A 23,123-nucleotide genomic window follows, 5' to 3' on the forward strand; every position below is an offset into this window, starting at 1 on the left:
TGCAAAGGCAAACTGACAATATCCAGTGCCTTCCTGACCCATACTGGAGCCGGAGGCCAGAGGAAAATGTGCATCTCTGATAAATATGTTTTTATGTAATTGTTTTCATGATTAATTTCTTTCCAGAAGTAGATTTTGAAAATATTAGTGATGAGTTTGCTTCCACTAAAGCCAGGAAAGTAAAGTTGATACAAATTCAGTCTTGGATATAAATAAAATATTTAAACATAAAATAATGCTGTTTGTTTAATATGCCTAGTTTTCAATATTTTTTCCAACTATGTACTTTAGTATTCTCGAAAAAAGCCATCCCACTCCTGGGCATATATCAGGAGAAAACTACAATTCGAAAAGATACATGCAGTCCTATGTTCATAGCAGCATTATTAACAATAGCCAAGACATGCAAGCAACCTAAATGTCCATTGACAGATGAATGGATAAAGAAGATGTGGTACATATATACAATGGAATACCACTCAGCCACAAAAAATAATGAAATAATGTCGTTTGCAGCAACACGTATGGACCTAGAGATTATCATACTAAGTCAGAAAAAGACAAATACCATGTGACATCACTTATATGTGTAATCTAAAATATGACACAAATGAACTTATCTATGAAACAGAAACAGACTCACAGACATAGAGAACCGACTTGTGGTTGCCAAGGGGGAGGGGGTGGGGGAGGGATGGATTGGGAGTTTGGGGTTAGCAGATGAAAACTATTATATATAGAATGGTTAAATAACAAGGTCCTACTGTATAGCACAGGGAACTATATTTAATATCCTGTGATAAACCATAATGGAAAATAACATGAAAAATAATGCATTTATATGTATAACAATCATTTTGCTGTACAGCAGAAATTAACACAACATAGTAAATCAACTATACTTCAATAAAGTAAATTTTTAAAATATTCTGGAAAAAAATGACCATTAAAGAATACATAAAATTCTCGGGCCTCCCTGGTGGCGCAGTGGTTGAGAGTCCGCCTGCCGATGCAGGGGATACGGGTTCGTGCCCCGGTCTGGGAGGATCCCATATGCCGCGGAGCGGCTGGGCCCGTGAGCCATGGCCGCTGAGCCTGCGCATCCGGAGCCTGTGCTCTGCAACGGGAGAGGCCACAGCAGTGAGAGGCTCGCATACCGCAAAAAAAAAAAAAAAAAAAGAATACATAAAATTCTGTATATAGAGGCATACCTTTTCTTTGGCTACAGGTTCCAATATAGTTCAGTATGGCACTGCCAGATCCTGTGTGTAAAATTGATATTTTGTTCATCATAAACTGTTTTTAGCATTAATTTGGATTTTTAGAACTACTGCATTAAAATATGATTTATCTTGGTTACTGAGTTCTTTTTGGTGTCCTCTTAAATTTTGTGCCTGAGTTGATTGGCTTGATTGCCTCACCCTAGTCCCAGCCTGGGTAGAGCCTAATCCTGAAACACCACCTCCAGAACCTGAAACTACAGGAAATCTCACCGCAGGGCACAAAGATGTGCATTCAGTGGTGTTTGCTGTAACACTGGGGAACCAGCCCCAAAGCCCCTCCCAGAGGACTGCTTCAATCCGTGATGGTCCATCAGAGGATGGCATATTCTACAGCTGTTAAAAGAATATGACTGCTTTGACTTTTGTGGAACAGAAAAACATCTAAGAACTATTAAGAAAAAAACTTACAAAACAGTATCTACGATAAAGCTAATACTTCTATTTGCACTGTTTGAAATGTTTTGTGTGCATTAGCTTAATTAATCTCACAGCCTTCCTACAAGGTTATAGATGAAGAAACTGGGGCCCAGAGAAGTTAAGTAATTTTCCTAGGGACATACAACAGGGGAAAAACAGAGTCAGGTTTTTTGAATGTGGTCTGCCCTCAGAGTCCAAGACTTTAACCACTAAGTTAAATCAAATCCCATTTGATTTCGGAGTCTATGTACAGATAATGTAGAAGAAAATCATGGACCCAAACAGAAAACTGTTACTAATGGTTATTTCAGATAGAGGTGAAAGGATAGGATACTTTAGCTTTGAACCTTATATAGTTTGATAAAGTGTGAATTCTTAACAATGAGTATGTGTTATTTTTATAATAAGAAATAAGAAAAAATAATAAGTACTTATTGTGTCTTATGCTAGACACTTTCAATCCACTGTCTCATTTAACGCTTGCAATAGTCCTGTTATTATTCCATTCTACAGATGAGAAAACTGATGTTGGAAAAGGTGAAGTGATCTCACCAAGCTTGCAGAGCTCCAGAGCGACGGAGCCAGGATCCAGCCTTGGATCCCCAAAGCAGGATTACACTGAACATATTGCTTTGTGACCTGCGTTTCTTCTCTAGCATATTTTTTCACGGCTGCATGTCAGTGGTTTGCAGAAGCCACAGCCCATTTTCGAATCAATCCCCTATTGTTGGGCATTTAGGTTACCAACAGGGACTCACTCTTTGCAGCGAGGGGGGCTGGGGAGGCCACTCGGCCGGGGGCGGAGGGCGTGGCGAGGTGAAGGGACGAGGGCTTGGCTTCGTCCCACAGCCCAATGCCATTTTCTCGGTGGCCCCTTCCCCAGATTCCAAGCTTTGGGAAGAATCACCGTGCGAGGAGGGCCCTCACCCCCGCTTTCGTCCCGCCTCCCGGTCCCTGGAGGGTCCTCCGGTGCCTGCTGCCGCGGGCGGCACCATCTGCGCCGCGCAGGTGTGCCCGGCCCCCTGCCCAACCTGGGGGCTGCGAACACTGGGCCGATTGTGGGCCCCCGCGAGCCCGGCGGGCAGCTGCGCCCGGGCTGCCATCTGTGTGCGCCGGGCCGCCGGGGGAGGCCGGGGGCGGCGCGCGGAGGGGCCGCCGGGACGCGCCCTTGCCGGGCCCCATTCAAGCGTTGCCAAGGCCTAATTGATGAGAAATGGTCCCGAGCAGGTGCGAACCTGTCTCCGGAGGCGGCGGGGCGGAGGGCCAGGGCCCGGGGAGGGGCGGCTGCTTAGTGGGAGCGCAGCTGTCGAGGGTCATTACCGTGGCGGTCTCCCCCGGGTATTCCAGCCTGGGGGCGGGGTGAGGGTGGAGAGAGAGCGCGCAGGGGGAAAGGTGGTGGGCTCGGGGGCGGGGAGGAGATCCGCAACCGCTTTGTCGCACCCAGAGTCTCCTCCTTAGCTCTGTGACCTCGCTTATTGTAGGAGACTGAAGCCAGGTGGGACCAGCCTCGCACCCAAGGACACCCAGCAAGTGGTAGCTCCCCAGGGACTCCTAGTCCAGTGCTGTCCGCAGGGGACCCTCAGTGATGTTGAGTGACCCCCTCCACTTCCATTTTTATTGCTACACCAGGTATGTCCCGGACATGCTGAAGCATGGTTTTGAAATTCCATCCTATTTTAAGTAGCTATTGACCACATCAACCCTTTGAAGCACCCAGCACCTTATAAGAGGCAGAACAGAAGACACACAGAGACTCAGGGAAGGGCAGGTGAAGACAGAGGCAGAGATTGGAGTGATGCTGCCCAAAGCCAGTGGATGCCGGGAGCCACCGGAAGCTGGAAGAGGCAAGGAAGGACTCTCCCCTAGAGTCTTCGGACCAAGTGTGGACCTGCCAGCTCCTTGATTTCAGATTTCTGGCTTCCAGGACTCTGGCTGAATAAATTTCTATTGTTTTAAGCCACCAAGTTTGTGGCAATTTGTTACAGTGACCCTAGGAAACAAATACACGCCTCATCACACACAAAAAGCCCCATTTGCTTTCTCTCTCTCTTTGGAACTCTGGCCTGGCCAGGACTCTGTGGGGCTTAGAGAGGGGAAGCTCAGAACATGGACCCCCTTGGAGGCAGATTTCCAGTGAAGTTAATGAAGCTTACGCTTCAGGGCCCGTTACTCACCTGGGCACCTTCTAAAACCCTGGGAAGAACCCTAACACTATGTTCACGGAGCCACATTTTTGTGAAATCTGCAAAAGTATGCTATTTTAGCTACTACCCCTTAAGACCACCTTGTTGGGGCAGCATGCTAGTGGTCTGGCCAAAGGGAAGTTTGGTTGGGATTGCATTCAGTTGGCCCCATGAGATATTTTATGTGGCTCACAGATATCTTTGTGCTTGTTTAAGTCACTGTTGTCCACCAGGTGTGAGAATGGCTTCCCAGAAAAATCCTCTCGCTCACGGTGGCCCCAGAGACGTCGTCACAACACAAGGATGGATGGCATTGACAAACTGGTTGATGAGGGTCATCAGTTAGAGGGTATTTCAGGTGAGTCACTGTGCTTGGAAAACTTGAAATGCCTTGAAATGTTTTAACTCATGTAGGAAAGAAACTTGATAGTGTTTCCCCCAAATCTGACAACCATCCTACAAAGGTATGTGTCATGGGCTGAAGTATGTCCTCCCCAAATTCCTGTGTTAAATTTCTAACCCCCAGTACCTCAGAATGTGACTGTATTTGGAGACAGGGTCTTTAAGGAGGTAATTAAGTAAAAATGTAGTCGTTAGGGTGGGTCCTAATCCAATATGACTGGTGTCCTTATAAGAGATGGAGGTTAGGACACTGACAGGCACAGAGGAAAGACCATGTGCAGATACAGGGAGAAGACGGCCATCTGCAAGGCAAGGAGAGAGGCCTCAGAAGAAACCAACCCTGCCGACACGTTGATCTCAGACTTCCAGCCTTCAGGGCTGCGAGAAAATTAATTTCTGCTGTTTAAGCCACCTAGTCTCTGCTACTTTGTTATGACAGCCCTAGAAAATTAACCCAGTATGTGACATTACCAATGACGGATTACCAAGTCAAAAGAAAATTTTCTAAAATCTGTCAATTGGGGCTTCCCTGGTGGCGCAGTGGTTGAGAGTCCGCCTGCCGATGCAGGGGACACGGGTTCATGCCCCGGTCTGGGAAGATCCCACATGCCGCGGAGCGGCTGGGCCCGTGAGCCATGGCTGCTGAGCCTGCGCGTCCGGAGCCTGTGCTTTGCAACGGGAGAGGCCACAACAATGAAAGGCCCACATACCGCAAAAAAAAAAATAAAATAAATAAAATAAAATAAAATAAAAACTGTCAATTGATTTTTTTTTTTCTGATCAACTTTTCTGGAGGAAAGGATGGGTTACCTTTCTTTTCTCTCTGTAGAAAGTGCTATTTATAAGACGAGATGATCAAGAGGTCTGTGGTCAAAAAGGGGAAATGGTGATCAACTTTTTCTCCTACATGAGCTAGAACATTTCAAGTTTTCTTGTGAAGTGACTAATCTTAATGGTCGCTGATTGAGAATTCTCAAAGTGTGCCAGGCAGTTAATTAATTAAAAAAGTCGATATTTTCCCCTGGATTTTGTGGTGTGTGTCAGCTTTTTAAAAAGTAATTGTCGGGCCTCCCTGGTGGCGCAGTGGTTGAGAGTCCGCCTGCCGATGCAGGGGATACGGGTTCGTGCCCCGATCTGGGAGGATCCCATATGCCGCGGAGCGGCTGGGCCCGTGAGCCGTGGCCGCTGGGCCTGCGCGTCCGGAGCCTGTGCTCCGCAACGGGAGAGGCCACGACAGTGAGAGGCCCGCGTACCGCAAAAAGAAAAAAAAAAAAAAAAAAAAAAAAAAGTAATTGTCATTTCTTTTTTTCTAAATATTTTTTTGTTCAAGATATTGTATTAGTAATTTTGTCTTCTCCTTAAAGAGGGCCTCTCAGATAGTATAAATTTCAGGCCCAAGACTTTATCTGTCCCAACCCCTCCCCATTCAGCCCCAGTGGGTCAATATTTTGGGGGACCTTCACCCCTCAGAGGGGCCCTTTTAGCCTTCAACTGCTCCAAGTCTCTCCCATTTGGGCCCTGCTTTCCCGGGAGGTGAGTGCTGAGCGCAGAAGGGAAAGATGTATAATGGATGAGATTCCAAGTGTGGCTGGGCTAAAGAGGTCAATTAATTATTAAATATAGACCCGGTGGGGAGTAGTTTCATTATGGGGTCATTTAATTAAGTGGCGGGCCAGAGGGACATCCCAAGATGGGATTTCAAAGGCTCTTATATTTTCTGAGTTTGGTTCTGGACCAAGTCTGAGTGTGTGAAGAGAAAGGGAATGGCTCTTAAACCTGGAACATTTGTGTGAACCCATCCTCCCCTACACACCCCTCCCCTCATTTCCTCTCTTCCTTTCATCTGTCCTTCCTTTTTTTTCTCCCTCCTCCCTCCCTCCCTCCCAACTTTTCCTTCCTTCACTAGTTTGATTGTATTTATTGAGCATCTGCCATGAACCATTGTTCTAAACATCGGGGCTATGGTGGTGAAAAAACAGCTTCATTGTACTGGGGGAGACAAATAGTAACCAAGTAAAGGAATCAATAAACAGGAAGGCATCCCATAGTGGGGATGGCTGAGCCAAGCTGGAAAGCAGGGTGATGGGAGAGCATCTGGTTAGGCTTGTCAAGGAGGTCCCTCTGAGGAGTCACTATCTGAGCTGAATCCTGAAGCATGACAAGGAAATGGTGAGGTGACGATTGGGCAATAGAACACTTCAGGCATAAGGAACAGGAAGTGCAAAGGTCCTGAAGCAGGACAAGCTGGTGTGCTCCAGGAACAGCCAGGACGCTGGAGTAGCTGCAACAGAGTGTGTGTGGGAAAGCCAGGTAAGGTATGAGCTTCAAGAGTGGGCAGGGGCCTAATAGATAATTGATGGACGAGGGTTTTTTTTTTCAATAGGCGCTGGGGTAAACTCTCTACCACTCACTGTCTTAGGGCACTTTTCAGCTGTATGTGATAGAAATCCAACTCAAGTTATCTTATTAGAAACAGGGGACTTTACTGGATCATCTATCTGAAAAAAAAAGAAAAAAAAAAAAACCAGGGGAAAGTGGGTTTCAGGCATGGCTGAATCCAGTAGCCCAGAAGATGATGATATAATGAATTTTTGATTCTTTGTCTCTCTGTCATCTGTTTCTCTTCTCAAGCAGGCTTTCCCCATGTCATGGCAAAGGTGGCTTCCAGCAGTTCCACGTTTTAATCCCCAAGTTTAGAAACCTCAGGAGAAACAGAGTACCTCTTCCTAAACACTTCCATCTATTATCCTGGGTTAAAATTTTACGAAATGGCTTGGGTCAATTGGCCATTGCTCAACCAATCACTGTGGCCAGGAGTGTAGAATACTCTGATTGGCCAGGACTTGGATCAGGCGAGAGATACATCCTCATAGACTAGAAGCAGGGGAGGGATGGATTTCCCAGATGATACCTGGGGTCCTAGGGCCAGAAGAAGGAATGGATTCTGGGCAGATATAACCAACGGAGGTCCGCTACATTTCTTAGTCAGTCGCTTTTTCTTTGCCGGCAAACGTCTGTTGCTTTGAAGAATCCATCAGGAGGAATTATCCCATCTTGACAATGGGCATGCATGAGCTATGAGCATTGACATAAATCCTGATCACATGGGATTAGCAGGCACGAGTTTTGCATCAGAAAGGCAGCATGGAAAAACTAGGAAGCGCTCCGACCCTGGGGCCCAACAAAGCGGAATTCAAGGTGAAGAGCTTTGAAAAGGACAAAGGGGGAAATTGCATGTGAACAAGAGGGAAAAACCCACCAAAAAAGAACCTTGAATCCTGGTGTACCTAACCATGGAAACTCAAAATGTAAAAAGTAATAAAAAATGGGTAAAGCAAAAATGTTCTGGTGGGAGGGTGGTCTGATACAGCCTTTCTAAAGAGCTGACAGGTGCTGCCGAGTCCAGCTAAGTATATGCAAAAATATAGGACCCAGGCATTCTTCTCCCAGGTATCAATCCAAGACAAATTCTCACGAAGGTCATTAAAGGACCTGTCTAAGGACATCATTCCAGCATTAGTGGTGGTGGTGAGGAGAGGTTACCTGGGCGTTCATTACCAGGGATGTAGATGGATAAAAGGTGGAGGCACTCTTGCAGTTTTGAGCAATGGATGAGGCATGAGCACTACACCGTGAATGGATTCTAAGAAGCTAGTCCTAGTGTGCAGTGCGAGAATTAAGAGGTACTTACCTCTTAATTACAGCACTTACCATTTACAGAAGGTAAAAGCATATAAGTACCCAAAATACTACAATTAGTATATGAGCACATGCAAACCAAAGGTACATCATGAACTTTAATCAGAAGTGGATTAAAGTGGAATTTTAGAAAATGAGTGTCAAATAGCTGTGATTTTTGTAAATGGCAGTTTTCTTGCATAACGATTATTGGAAAATTCAAAAAGAGAGAGCTCCGAAGCTTCCAATATATGGCTGGTCTCTTCACTCTTGTCTATTCAGTGATGCATCAGGTGCTGGGGAATGACAGGCAACCTGTCAGAGGATGCTTCTCATGTGCTACTTTTCCAAGCAAGTTCTAGAAGCTGGTGTTTCCATGCACCCTGGCATTATCTCAAGTCAGACCATCCCTGAAGTCCACCCGCATACCCCAAGAAGGACATTCGTCAGTTCTGCCAGTCTGGAGAGTGTGGGCTCTGTCCAGGCTTCCGTGGGTCCAGTGGGGCTTTGTTTCCAGTCCTGTACTTTCTAAATTACAAAACCAAAAACAAGTAAACACCCTTATCTTACCTCGTGCGGGTAGTGAATATTGATGGCTTAGTGTTCACTTCCAAAATAATTCTCTGTGCCTGCACGTGGGTAATTTTACTTTTTATAACTAAGGAGATCATACCCTGTGTGTCTGTCAGGATCCTGCAGGAAACAGATGGCACATTCAGTCTGGGTCATAGAGGGGAGTGCAATGAATGAAATATTTACAAAGGTGTGGGGGGCAGGGAAAGCCATGTCGAACGATGCTGTGCACCTGGGGTACCAGCCGTGGGGAGCCTTTACCTCTCCAGGCCAGAAGGGATGCAGGGAGGGAGCAGCCACCAGAACCATGATGGGATGTGTGGAGAGAGACTGTAATGCCTGGCAGGGAGCAAGAGGGAATAAAGACCCTGCCCTCACTCTGCTTCTGTGCTTTCATCTCCTGCTGGGGCTTCCCTCTGGTTGAACCCAGAGGAAGCCAGGGGAGAAGGGAGCCCCTGGATTCACCCCCAAGGGTCATCCTCCATGGGTAGCATGTGAGAAGCATCCTGCAGGGGCAACAAAGGAGACCCGCATGGCCTGCCTCCACAGACCTCCTCTTTCTGTCAGCTTGCGTGGGAGGGGGCCATGGGCTCTGCAATTTCTCAGCAAGACCCCCTCCTCCCCTCCCCTACACACCCACTGCTCACCTCTATCTGCCTCGAGACCATCAAAACTAATCTTTGACTCCCATCTCCATCAGTCACCCCAGGAAGCCCAGACCCTGACCACCCTCTCTTCCCAGGACCCTCATCTCCACGTGACTTTGTAGACGAGGTAGATCCCTGACCCCTTCCTGGTTTATTTTTCCTCATAGCACTTGTCCCCATCTGCCGTATTCTTTCTTTGACTTAGTTTTTTGTTTGTCTTCCTCAGCTCGAGCACATATGTTTTCTCCTCTTTGCTCTCCATTATATCTCAAATATTTAGCACAGTGCCAGACAAGCAGTAGGTGCTCAAGAAATAGCAAAGCGTCCAAACACTTCTGTGTCTTTTAAATTGGCGCAGAGTATTTTGTCATACTGGGAGAACTATGGTACATGTAGCCATTCCCTTAAAAAGCAGCTTTTAGGTAAGTTCCAGTTTTTCCCCAGGACTGACAATACAGCAGGAAACACTCCTCCCAATGCAGTTTGCCTCACACTTGTGTGACAATTTCTGAAGCACAGCATCAGAGAGGTTGCGCTTTGGGGCAGATGCTGTGCAGTTTTGAGTTCACAAAGAATAAAGAACTGGGCTTTTCTTGGTGCTTAGTACTGTTTTGAGGCAGAGACAGAATTCTCCATCCACTGAGTATCCAGCGCTTACTCAGGGGAGGACAGAGCTGTATCTAGTCCAGGCTTTGTCCTTGATGAGCTTGGAGTCTAGTTGAGAGCGTAGGGCATTCCCAGGGCATTATCTTCCCTTCTGAGCAGGCTCCCAGACAGCCAGGACTGGGGGGATTCAGAGAGGGCAGGAGTTCTGGGGGCTGGGGACATCGGGAGAACTCTGGTGAAAGGGCCACTAATGAGCTTCATTAATCAATTCAACAATAATTTACTGAGCATCTACTATGTGCCAGGTACCATTCTAAGCACTTGGGAAAACAGTGTCAAAAGAGTTGGAAATGACTTTTGTTCTCACAGAAGGGACAGTCTACTGAAGGGAGGTAAGTAGTCACCGAGTAAAGAAATCAACAGAGGGGAAGTTATGAAGGAAATAGAATGGGATGATGTCATGGTAACTGATGGGGTAGGCTGGCTGTGTAGACTGGGATGCTCAGGAAGTCTTTCAGGATGTGGCTTTGGAGCAAAGATATGAATGACAGGGAGTGAGCCATGGCAAGGAAAGTCTGAGGACAGAAGGACATCCTCTATGGTTGTGAGGTAGGACTCGGTTTGCAGTGATTAGGGAGCAGACCAGAGCTCACGTGGCTGGAGCAGAGGTCCCCAGGGAACCAGTCATGCAGGGCTTGGAAGTCATTGCCCGGAAGTTGGATTTTATTCTAAATGCAATCATTAGTCACTGGTGGATTTGAGGTAAGGTAGGGAGTTGACCTGATTCCTTTTTAAAAAGATCTTTCTGGCTGCTGTATGGAGACTGGCTTAAAACGGGGGGCAAGAATAGAAGCAAGAAGACCAATGAGATGGCAACTGCAGTAATTTAGAGACGATGGTGGTTTGGACCAGAGTGATGGCTATGGAGGTGCTGGGAGTTGGATGGGTTTGGGAAATAAGCTTTAATAAGAGCCAATAGGATTTACTGATGGAAAGGATGAGAGAAGGAAAGGATAAACTTGCGATTGTGGGACTCAGAATGGGTTGGATGTTGGGGCCATCCACAGATTTGGGGGTGTAGGCAAAACAGGGTGAAATCAAGAAATCAGTTTGCTGTGGCTCTGCCCCGAGTTGAGAAGCGCTGTCTACAGCTTCCCAAATCTTTTCCTACATGAGCATCTTCACCCAGACTTATCTTCCAACAAAGCCTTGAGAGGTTGAGTCTGGACAGAGAGCTCCCCTGAGCTTCCTTTTGGATTTTGAAGATGGTTCACCCAGTTGCTTCTGGGGGTGAAACGGACAAGGTCAGGTGCACAAATGCTGTAAATAATAGAAGAGACACATTCAAAATGACAGGCATAACCAAACCAGAAAATCCTCATTTCTAACAAGATACATTAAGTGTCTGTTTTTCCTCTCCACCCCAAAGATGTGCACAGCTGTCTGGCATTTGTGGATGGGCTCAGGCTGCTTAACTCCCACTTTCCTGAGGTCGGGCCTCTTTGGTGAACTTGGATGCTTGTACCACTACTGCCAGCAGCTTAGCTCTGTCCAGCCAGTAAGAGACTTCTGGCGGGAAGAAGGAGAGTTTCATTGAGGGGACATTGGAAGGGGTGTCTGATTGATCTGGGTTCAAAGGCGAACCTAGGATCCAATGCGATGTGATGGGGGACAGTAAGCTTCCTTTCTCCAGCAAGCAGAGGAAGTGGGGTGAGGTTGGCAGAGGTGGAGTTCTGGGTGGGCAACAACTGGAAGAAGAGCAAGGCATTTTTTCCTTGTTTGTTGGTTTTTGGGTTTGGTGGTAGGAACAATAAGAAGTCAAAAATGAAATCGTTTTCAGTGATGGATACTTCTGGTTGACTGACTATCCAACAGCCATTCCCCCTTCTTTTTCACTCATATACCCTGATTTTTTTCCCAGGCACAGGGTCCAGTCCCAGAGGGTGAGTCAATTGATCCAAGCCAATCACAGCAACTCAGTCTTCCTTGGACAGTTGGACTAGGTGTGGACATGTGACCCAGGGTGTGTCACTGGCTATATAATGAAAGATTTTCCAGAGAGAGGGAGAGAGAGGGAGGGAAGGAGAGAGATTTGTTTCTCTTTGGAATGATGAGTGTGATGCTAGGAGCCATGGCAATCATATTATAACGAGGAGGGGAAACCCTGGAGAATCACAGAGGCACAGATTCAAAGTGCTGCCATTACTGAACTGTTGAACAAACTCTGAAACCATTTAGACTCTGAAACTTCCATTTAGACCAGAGTTTCTCAACCTCAGTGCTCAATACCCGTTTTGGAGCAGATAATTCTTTGTTGTGGAGAGCTGCCCTGTGCCTTATAGAATGTTTAGCAGCATTCCTGGTCTCCATCCACTAGATGCCAGTAACACCCACATCTCCATCATGACAATAAAAAAAAGTCTGATTGAGCATGACTGCTCCTGAAATCTTGTTAAAATTATATGTCTTGAGTACTTAAGCCATTGCTGATTGGGAATTTTGGTGCTTGCAGCCTAGGCTGCAAATCAGACACAGTCCTTGTTTTCATGTAGCACACAGTCTGGTAGTGGAGACAGAACCATTCATTCATTTATTCATTCATGTTTTTGTTCATGTGTTTATTTAGTTAGACAGATATTAACTGAGCACCAACTATGCTCCAGGTACTGTTCTAGGGGCAGGGATATTGCAGGGAACAGAGCAACGTTTGCCCTCTCAAGAGTCTGACGTTCCAGTGAGGCAGATGATAAACAAAGCATGAACAAGTGGGCAAGTGGTGATATCAGCGATGAAGAAACAAAGTGGGGTGGAGATGTGGAAGGCGCCATGGAGGGGATGCTGCTTCATGTTCGTACTGACAGTCAGATGGGTCTTCTGTGACAAGATGACATTTGTGTAACTCGGGAGAATGCAAGAGCCATTGACCAGGATGGGGAAAACTTTTGTGGGAGAAGCAAGTTTGGGAGCAGAAAGACATTTTTTGGGGACATGCTTATCCAAGGTGTTCATTAGCTACCCAGTGGAGGTATGGGACAGGCAGCTGGAGTTAGATTTTGCAGAAACGTGCACTCCAATGAAGTAATTCTCAAACAAATCATTCGTCTCTCTCAGAGGCTTCATAATGCTAGAAAAACTTTATCCTGCCCAGTAAAATTTTGCCACGTGGACCCCAAAAAGCCCCACTGTCAAGATTTGTTTGGGAGATGCAAAGGCAAACGCCTATCTTGTGACAGCACTTTCAGTTTCAAATATATCATTTAAATGAATGTGAAAAAAACAAAACACTGGTGAACGTGTGCTAGTGAGAAGACAAGTGAGCTTTTTTCCACGCCCCTCCTCCTCCTCTCTGCCGCTCCCTCAAAATACTTCATGAGGGCTTCCCTGGTGGCACAGTGGTTGAGAGTCCGCCTGCCGATGCAGGGGACACGGGTTCGTGCCCCGGTCTGAGAAGATCCCACATGCCACGGAGCGGCTGGGCCCGTGAGCCGTGGCCGCAGAGCCTGTGCGTCCTGAGCCTGTGCTCCGCAACGGGAGAGGCCACAGCAGTGAGAGGCCCACGTAAAAAACTTCATGAAAGGCTGTATTTGACAAAGCTGTCAAATAAAAGCATTACAAAACAAAACAAACAAACAAAACAAAAAACTTTTTCCCTCTGTCTAAAATGCTGTTCCTTCAAGTTATTCAATAGGGTTCAGGTTCCGTGTGACCTATTCAGGGACATCCCTCCATCTCGCCCCCGTCCCCCCCCATCCCAGGTCTCCACTTTACACTCAGAGACCCTTAGTCTCCTTAGAGCCTGTGCCACAGTTGAAATTAAACAGTGAAGTTTAATGTGATGATCTGTTTCTTGCTTGTCTTTCTCAGTTCCCTTCCCAGACTACCAGCTCCATCAGGCCAAGAACTGTGTCTGTTTATATCATCACTCTATCGCCAAGGTTTTATATATTGTAGGTATTCAGGCTTATGAAATTAATGAATGACTACATTTTTCTATTCATTCATTTACTCACCTAGCAGACACTATCAGCGCCCCCCGCACCTTCCACCTGTGTCCATTTGGTCTTTATTCAGTGCACCCCAGAATGAATTTCCAGGTGCCAACACCTGCATTCTTTGCCTGAGGGCTTTCACGAGCCACTATGATGAGTTCTGCCCTGCAGGTGGTAGGTAGGAGGTCCCGAGGAATTAAGGCCCCCTCCTCTCCTGGGAGCAACCCTCAACTAATGACTGATTGGAGTTTGGGAATTCCTCCCGCTTGCTCACTCCCTGGGGGAGGGTAACTAAGGTGTGTGTTCTCCATGGTTACCCCAAGCATCCTAATGGGATTAAGCTCCAATTGCCCACCATGGAAACCTGCTTGATACCACCCGCCACGGGGTCTGTCTTCCTTCCCGTGTCACTTCCCCACTCCCTTAGGGGTGTTTCCCATTCTTCCCACATACTCTTCTCACACTTGAATCCCTGTCTCAGTGTCTGCTTCTGTGGAGACTCAACCAAAGACACTCAAAGATTCCAAGCACCAACTTGGGGCCAGAGCTGGCTCTGGTCTCCAGAAAGAGAATGACCGGGTCCTGTCAAAATGACCTTTTCCTCTGATCGGAATGGACCACAGACCATGAACAAGCACATCAGTAAATCAACAAGAAAGTCATCAGATAATGCTGATGCCACGAAGGGTTAAACAGAACCATGATTTAGAAGGTGTCTGAAGGGGGAAGGCTGTCTTAGTCCCGGTGGTCAGGCAAGGTTTTTCCGAGATGACATCTGGGGTGGACCAGGAGGATGAGGAGAAGCCAGCCACGGGAAGCTCTGAAGGAAAGGTGTTCTGGGCATAGAACACGACTAATGCAAAGGCTGGGGTTGGCATGGGAAGGGGAGAAGGGAAAGATGGGCGTGTTGGAGGAGCAGAAAGGAGTGAGTGTGATGGGGCCCACAATCAAGCAAAAGAGGTAAGAAATGAGGTCAGTGAGGTTGCAGTGGCCAGAATGAATGCACGAATGAATGAATGAATGAGCAGATGACCTAGAGCTAGAGAAACTGGAGAGGAGGCCGTCTGGGGCAGATCTATCCAGCCCCTGAAGGGAGGGGGGAAGTCCCCTGTCTAGGACGGTGGCAGGAACCGTCAGAAATGTTGCAGCTGGACCAGAAGTGCTGCTTATTACTTTAATAACCACTTGGAGGTCGGGAGGCGAAGGAAGGGAGCCAGACAAGGTAAGGAGGGAGGGAGGGGGTGCCCAACTGCAGGGCCTCGGAATCTGACAGCATCTGTCACCAGGAAATCACATGTAATTACCCCAAGGGATAAAAATCCGGTTGGGGAAGCACTTAGGGCCGAGCAGAGGGGTGAGTGGGACGGACGTCTGGCCTGTCATGGTCCGCTTCCTTGTAGGCGGGGGAGAGGCCGCTCCCCTGGGATGGAGACTCCCTGGAGGCTCCTGCAGCCCTGTGAGCTGGGGGCTCGCCACTCCCAGGGGTAGGGGGTGGATCTCAGGAAGTGCCGCTTGTTGAATGAAGCTATTGTGGATTTGTGGGGAAGCCAGCTCACTCACAGGTTGCTGGGCCTGAGCGCCCACCACTGGAGCCCCGCCTTTGGACTTGAACACCTTACCAGAGTCCTGAAGAATACACACCCATGATACCCAGAAGAGCTAAGCACATGGGCACTTGCTAAAACCTTCTTCCAGATGCTTGGTCAGTTGCCAGTGGAACCCATGAGGCGAGGGGACATAGGACAGGTATATTTCGATATGTCAGAGGCAGGTAACTAGTGGTGCCACACACTTGTAAGAGGTAAAATGAGATTCAAATGGACTTAAACAAATAAGGAATGTATTGGTACTTGGAGGGTTTTTTTTAATTGTGGTAAAGTACACATAACATAAATTTAACCTTTTTAATGATTTTTAAAGTGTACAATTCAGTGGCTTTCAGTACCCTTTCACAGTGTTGTGCAACCATCACCACTATTTATTTCCAGAGCCTTTTTATCATTCCAAAGAGAAACTCTGTACCCATTCAACAATAGCTTCCCATTCTCCCAAGAATGTACTGAGTTTTATAACTAAAAAACCTGGGGAGGGGGTGCTGGCTTCAGGCACAGCAAGTGCCCAAATGACTTCAGTCTCCATGCTGCCTCCCCTGGGTTGATTCTGAGATGGAATTTCCCTTTGGGAAGTCAAGCTCAAGTCTGACACCCTCACAATGTCAAATCCTGAGACAGAGAGAAACAAATTCCTCTGACAGTTGTTCAAGCAAAAGCTGTAGGATTCACTTGTATTGGCCTGTCTAGCTTGGCTGAAGTCATGTTGCTATGAATTGAATATTTGTGCCCTGCTTAAATTTGTATGTTAAAGCCCTGGTCCCCAATGTGATGTTATTAGGAGGTGGGGTCTTTGGGGAGGTAATTAGGTCATGAGGGTGGAGCCCTCATGGATGGGATTAGTGCTCTTATAAGAAGAGACACGGGCTTCCCTGGTGGCGCAGTGGTTGAGAGTCCGCCTGCCGATGCAGGGGACGCGGGTTCATGCCCCGGTCCGGGAGGATACCACATGCCGCAGAGCGGCTAGGCCCGTGAGCCATGGCCGCTGAGCCTGCGCATCCGGAGCCTGTGCTCCGCAACGGGAGAGGCCACAACAGAGAGAGGCCCGCGTATCGCAAAAAAAAAAAAAAAAAAAAAAAGAGACACAAGAGAGCTTGCTTCCTCTCTTACTGCTCTCTGCCATGTGAGGATATGATGAGAAGACAGCTGTCAGCAAACTAGGAAGAGGGCTCTTACTAGACACTGGATCTGTTGGCACCTTGATCTTGGACTTCCCTACTTCCGGAGCTGTGACAAATAAATGCTTGTTGTTTCAGCCACCCTGTCTATGGCGTCTTGTTATAGTAGCCCGAGCAGACTCTGACACATGTGATCGTCCTGAACCAATCACTGTGGCCGGGAGCACTGATTGCTTGGTTGGCTCGTGGACTTCCAGTGGGGGAGAAGGTAGCTTCCCAGAGGAAAATCAGGGTTATGTTATTCGGGGAAAGCACGCTGGTCGGCAAAAATAACAAGATACTCGCTACACTCTGTGCATCAAGCCATCCTTCTGACCTGAGCTGATGACTCAAGCCAGGGCAGTGAGTGCCATCCCAGGCTTCTTGCTGCATGAATATGAACTCGGGTTGCTAAGCTAACTGAAAGCCCCAAACCACTCGAGGCCACCAGACCAAGAGGGTCACCTGGGTCTGAAGCCAACGCAAAGGAAAACAAAGCTGAGGGACGGAGAGGGGCTGTTCCTGACAACACAAGTAAGTCCCTGGGCCCAGCCGAGCTTAAGACCAGTTCTACTTCTGGATGTTATAGTTACATGAGCCAACAAATCTGCTTTTTTGGCTTACGCCAGTTTGAAGTCTTATATTTTTGTCACTTGTTATCCAAAGACGATTAATGCTAGTTCATGACCACAAATCATTTAAGAAGCATGAAGTTAGATGATTTTTAAACTCCCCTCCAGCCAAACATTCTAAAAAACTTCCTTTCCAAAATTTGACAACAGAGAATTTTGGGCGATCTGGGATAGCTTGTCAGGCCAGAGAAATTCTCCTATAGTCGCCAACTCACTGTTCACCGTTGGCTGCTCCCCTTCTCCCTCTTCCTGGTCTGTCCTTTTGCCCCACCCTAGGGATGGAGGATTGGGCGGCCTGGGGCATGACAGTGGTGGTCACAGCTGGAGACTGTGATAAGGTGACATTTGAGCAAAGCCAGGAAAAGGTGAGGGAGGGAGCCGTGTGGGATTCTGGAGGATGCGTATCCCAGGGAGAAAAAAACAGCAAGTGCAAAGGTCCTGAGGCAAGCATGAGCCCGCTGTGTTCAAGAAGCCTGGTGTGGATGGAGAGAGAATGAGGGGATAGAGTGGTCCAAGGTGAGTTCAGAGAGAAAATGAGGGAGAGCGCAGACCATGTGGGAAGCTGGATATTATTTTTAATATTAACATGATGTTCAGGGTCCTGTTTTTGGTCTCACAAAGTTTTTTCTATCTTTATTGGAATATAATTGACATATAACATTGTGTACGTTTAAGGTGTACAATCTGATGATCTGATCACGTATATGTTGTGACATGCTTACCAAAATGAGGTTAATTCACACATCTTTCATCCTACGTAATTCCCATTTTGTTGTTGTTTTATGGTGAGAACGTTCAAGCTCTACTCTCTAAGCAGCTTTCGAGGACGCAATACACTGGTGTTGACCCCAGTCCCCATGTTGTAAGCATTACACACATTCTCCATCACGCACTCACAGGTCCACATACACCCTTCAGACCTGCACCCACATTGACCTATGGACACTTAAGCACACATACTCCCACATGCACACGTACATCCTTTGCCTGGACACACGTACTCCAACACACTCACCCACATTCTGACATGCACTCATGCACACAAGCACACACACCCCATCGCAAACATGCATGTGCACTCACGTGTGTTCCTTTCTACTCGCATCTACACGCTCACCGGCAACAGCTTACCCACACACGTCTCCACTCACACACAGCCCTGATCCCCCTCACGCCCGCCTGACACTCTCGTACACATCTCCCTGCTGACTGCTCACACTGTCCCTCACAGGCATCCTGCACAGATGCAAACACACAAACAGCCTCATTCTCATCCCCTCGCCACCATCTCCCCCTACCCCTCATTTTTCGCTCATTGGGATTCATCAATCATGGGGTCAAGACAGACATTTGAAAATCATCCTGCTGTTACATTATTTCAGGGAAAGCTGGGGGCGGGGGAAGTTTATTAAATTTGGAAGGGTTGCTTCTCTGGGGAAACTCTGAAAAAGAAAGGAAGAAAAAGAACCCTCGACTGATGATGGAAAGCCGAGCTCAGAGCAGGGGATTACGGGGATCAGCCGAGATCATCTCACTGCTTTCATTAACCCCAGAGTTTATTTTTTCCCTCTCCTTCTTGACAAGTTCACGGGAGACTGACAGCCACAGCCGACGGCTGCCAACCTGGCCTCTCGAAGCAGAGTCCCTGGTGAAGCCCCCTAGGGGCTGTGGCTGGGGGAGACCTGGGTTCTTATCAGCTCAGCCAGGGTAGTGGCTGAACAGTGCCCCTCCAAATTCGTGTCCACCCGGAACCTCAGAATGTGATCCAATTTAGAAATAGAGTCTTTATGGATGTGATTATTTCAGGGTCTCGAGATAAACTCACCCTGGAGCCACGTGAAGACAGAGGCAGAGATTGGAGGGATGCAGCTACAAGCCAAGGAACGCTGGGGCCCCCAGAAGCTGAAGAGGCAAGGGGGATCCTCCCCGAGAGCCCTCAGAGGGAGCACAGCCCCTGCCGACACCGTGATTTCATATTCTGGCCTCCAGAACTGTGAGAGAATCAATTTCTTTGTTTTATGCCACCAAGTTTCTGATTTGTTCCAGCAGCCCGAGGACACTGTATAGACTTTAATTGATCTCATGGCTTGATCAAGTCTCTCACTCTGCTGGTCCTCAATTAGCTCATCTGTAAAGTGGGATGCCCTTGAACTCGATCTATTCAACAAATCTGTGTTGGGCATCTCTTATGTGCCCGGCATTGGATATATTGCAGGAAGCCAAATAGACAGGAACCCCTGCCCCCATGAAGCTGACATCCCAGAGGGTGGGAGGAAGGTAATATACGTGATAATAAGTAAAATACTGTGTATGTCAGGACGTGCAAAATCCTACGGGAAAACATAAAGTGAGGAAGGAGAGCAGAAGCACTGGTGGAAGGTGGGGGTCTGTATTGTCAAGAAAGGCCTTACTGGGCTTCCCTCGTGGCGCAGTGGTTGAGAGTCCACCTGCCGATGCAGGGGACGCGGGTTCATGCCCCGGTCCGGGAGGATCCCACGTGCCGCGGAGCGGCTGGGCCCGTGAGCCATGGCTGCTGAGCCTGCGCATCCAGAGCCTGTGCTCCGCAACGGGAGGGGCCACAGCAGTGAGAGGCCCGCGTACCGTGAGGAAAAAAAAAAAAAAAAAGAAAGGCCTTACTGAGAAGCTGACATTTGAGCCAGAATAGGAAGGAGATAAACTGTGTTCCAGACGGAAGGCATAGTAAATGCAAAGGCCCTGGGGCAGGAGCAAGACCTCTCTGCTCAAGAAACAGTAGTGAGGGTAGAACAGAGTGAAAGAAAGGGAAAGTGGATAAATGGTTTCTAAGTCCCCTTCCAGGGCTAGATTTCTAGAAGGCTTTGCTTCTATCTGGCTGATATAGCCAAACCTGGAACGTGTATGTCATGGGAAATTCACACAAATTACAGGGAATTTGTAAGTTTGGCTTCTCTCAGGGAGGCAGGACTGGTGAGAGTGCACAGGGCTCTTTCCTGTAGCCCGCACAAAACCTGATTCCAACATCTGGGCAGTAATAAGGGAGGAGGACAGGAGATCAGCCTAAAAGGTGACCTCTATGGCTGGACCAGACCTCAGGCTGGATCATCCAGTGGGCGGGGATCCTCTCTTGCTCTTTTGTCCCCAAAGGTAATTCTCCTCTCTGGTTTCTTTCCCTTCCGAGTCACATTTAAGGATGGAAAGTACTTAATTCTCCTGGACCCCAGAGCACACTGAGAATCCCTTGTATAAAGACAAGGATGTTGGCTTTGGCCTCAAGTGGGCCTGGGGCCAAATCCCCAGCCAGGATGACTGTGGTACAGCGTTCAGCTCCCCTACTTGCTGGGTACATGACCCTGGGTATTTAACCTCTCTGTACCTCAGTTTCCTTTTCTGCTAATGGGGTAGTGATGGTTGCAACCTCCTGTCCAGGGTTGTTGTGAGGCTTAACTAGGGCTCCGTGCTGTTAGCCTGAATGACTATTCCTGCCTTTGTTGTTATTGAGCCCGCTCTAGTGGTCATCCTCTGGCAGCGAGGGGGTGTGAGAAGGACAAGCAGAGCACATGACACATGCTCCCAGCTCTCAGGCCCTTTGTATCAGATATGCGGCGTCACAGAGAGACAGTCACCTGCTCCTGACTCTAGGGACGTAGGGTGGGGGAGGGCAGGCACAGGGGAAGTCCAGGAGCGGCGTTGGGGGCAGTCAACTCTCCCAAGGGTGCGAGTCTGATGTGATGGGTTACTTAAATATTTTTACATCAAGAATGTATTAGGGGGCTTCCCTGGTGGCGCAGTGGTTGAGAGTCTGCCTGCCGATGCAGGGGACACGGGTTCGTGCCTCAGTCCGGGAAGATCCCACATGCCGCGGAGTGGCTGGACCCATGAGCCATGGCCACTGGGCCTGCGTGTCCAGAGCCTGTGCTCCGCAAAGGGAGAGGCCACAACAGTAAGAGGCCCGTGTATAGCAAAAAAAAAAAAAAAAAAAAAGAATGTATTAGCTAATGACCTATGCTAAGGAGCTCATCAACAACATGTGGACAAAATTATCTGTTGAAGATTATATTCAGTTTGAAGATGCTGACTTGCCAGCACTTGAAAAAAAAAAAGAAGCCGAAAGAATGGGTGCCAAAGGTTACAGTGCCTGAGCCTTTTCAAATGATGATTAGAGAGCAGAAGAAAAGAGAACATGAAATCTAAAGGAGGTATTGAAATGGCACGCAAACCGCTCAAAAAACAAGAAGAATCAGAGTGTAAGAAAAACTTCCGAGCCAACCCAGTTCCTGCGTTCGTCTTTCTCCCCCTTTATCATGATATAGTCAAGCAAAATGAAGAACGGAGGAGGTCTATGAAGGAGAAGAACAAAGAAGCTCTTCTGGCCTCGCAAAAGCCGTTTAAGTTTATTGCAAGGGAGGAACAGAAGCAAGCAATTTGGGAAAAGCAGCTGAAAGACTTTTCTAAGTCTAAAAAGAAAACAAACCGATTTAAAGCCAGACCTATACCTCGATCTACTTATGGTTCAACTATCAATGGCAAGTTAACAGAAGAAGAGCTCTGTAGAAACATTAGGACGCGGCAGAGAACCCAAGACTTTTTACAGAATTCATCCCCTCTGCCTTGTACTCCAGCTTGCAGAAGTTATGCTACAAGGAAGCCCAAGTGTCCTGAACAGGCTGAAAAGTCCAAGTGTAAACACAAGGTTAGGTGCCAGGCTACTGATTCTGAAGACCTTCCTGAGAGATATCAGAAACATCACTCAGAACAGAAGTGTCCAAAACCCCTGACAGTCTGTGAACCATCTGACCTTCATGCAGCCTCACCTGCATCCACTAAAAGAGAGAAAATCTTGGCAGATATTGAAGCAGATGAAGAAAATTTTAAAGAAACATGTTGGCCTTATCTGTCTCCAAGGTGCAGGTCACCAGTAAGAAGTACAATTGCAAAGCCTGTGCCTTGTAGCTTCAACCCTCCCATGCCCATGGTGTCCTCCAGGGGAAGAGAACAAGCCACAAGAAAGAGTGAAAGGAAAGGATGGGGCTTCCCTGGTGGCGCAGTGGTTGAGAGTCCGCCTGCCGATGCAGGGGACACGGGTTCGTGCCCCAGTCCGGGAAGATCCCACATGCCGCAGAGTGGCTGGGTCCATGAACCATGGCCGCTAAGCCTGCGCCTCCGGAGCCTGTGCTCCGCAACGGGAGAGGCCACAACAGTGAGAGGCCCACGTACCGCAACCAAAAAAAAAAAAAAAAAAAAAGGAAAGGATGAGAGACTACCGACGAGAACTAGAAGAAAGAGAAGAAAAATTAAAAAACAGGCCCCTGCCATTTGAAAGAGTTGCTCAGAAAAATGCAAGAATGGCAGCAGAAAAGCATTATTCTAACACCTTAAAAGCACCAGGAATATCTGATGAGTTTGTTTCAGAGAAAGGCCAAAGTGGAAAAACATTTGAGTACTTCAGCAATCAAAAGATGAAAAGTTTCACTGAAGATAAAGAAAGTTTTAATGAAGAAGAAAAAATAGAAGAGAGAGAGAATGGGGAAAAAAATTATCTTACTGATACCAACAGCCAAGATTCTTGCAAGGAAACAGGTGAAGCCGATGAAGAGAGTGGAGAAGAGAATTGTGTTGACGAATAAAACTGAATCAGTCAGCAGGGTCTCCTCTCTGTGCCCCTGCTGTTGTTGGCAGCGTCGGGGGTCAGGAGCTGCGCTTGTGGTGTTAAGGACATCTATGGGAACCCGTCTGATACGTGCAGGTCTCTTGAGCAAAGTCCTCATGTACCCTGAAAAGGCTGAATCCAGCTGATGGGTGATTTGGTCAGTTGGAGTCAGGCTTTGTCTATTCAGTTTTTAAAATCACTACCTATGGTCTGTTTGCAACTTTGATCTTACTTCTATTTTTAAAAAGTGTTTGAGAATCACAGCTGTCACAAACTGATTAGGAATAGAAATATACATTATTTCATCATTTTGGGTGGAA

General features: G+C 47.6%; 1 protein-coding gene across 1 annotated transcript; it reads left to right on the forward strand.

The window, feature by feature from the left end:
* Positions 1-21,151: 21,151 nt before the first annotated feature.
* LOC132477084 (protein FAM161A-like) lies at positions 21,152-22,780 on the forward strand. The gene is given in 4 exon segments (XM_060079381.1): positions 21,152-21,249; positions 21,251-21,334; positions 21,336-22,168; positions 22,395-22,780. Coding segments are annotated over 4 exon segments (1,401 nt in total).
* The last annotated feature ends 343 nt before the right edge of the window (positions 22,781-23,123 follow it).

This window comes from Mesoplodon densirostris, chromosome 16, assembly GCF_025265405.1.
Source record: "Mesoplodon densirostris isolate mMesDen1 chromosome 16, mMesDen1 primary haplotype, whole genome shotgun sequence".
Classification (NCBI taxonomy): domain Eukaryota; kingdom Metazoa; phylum Chordata; class Mammalia; order Artiodactyla; family Ziphiidae; genus Mesoplodon; species Mesoplodon densirostris.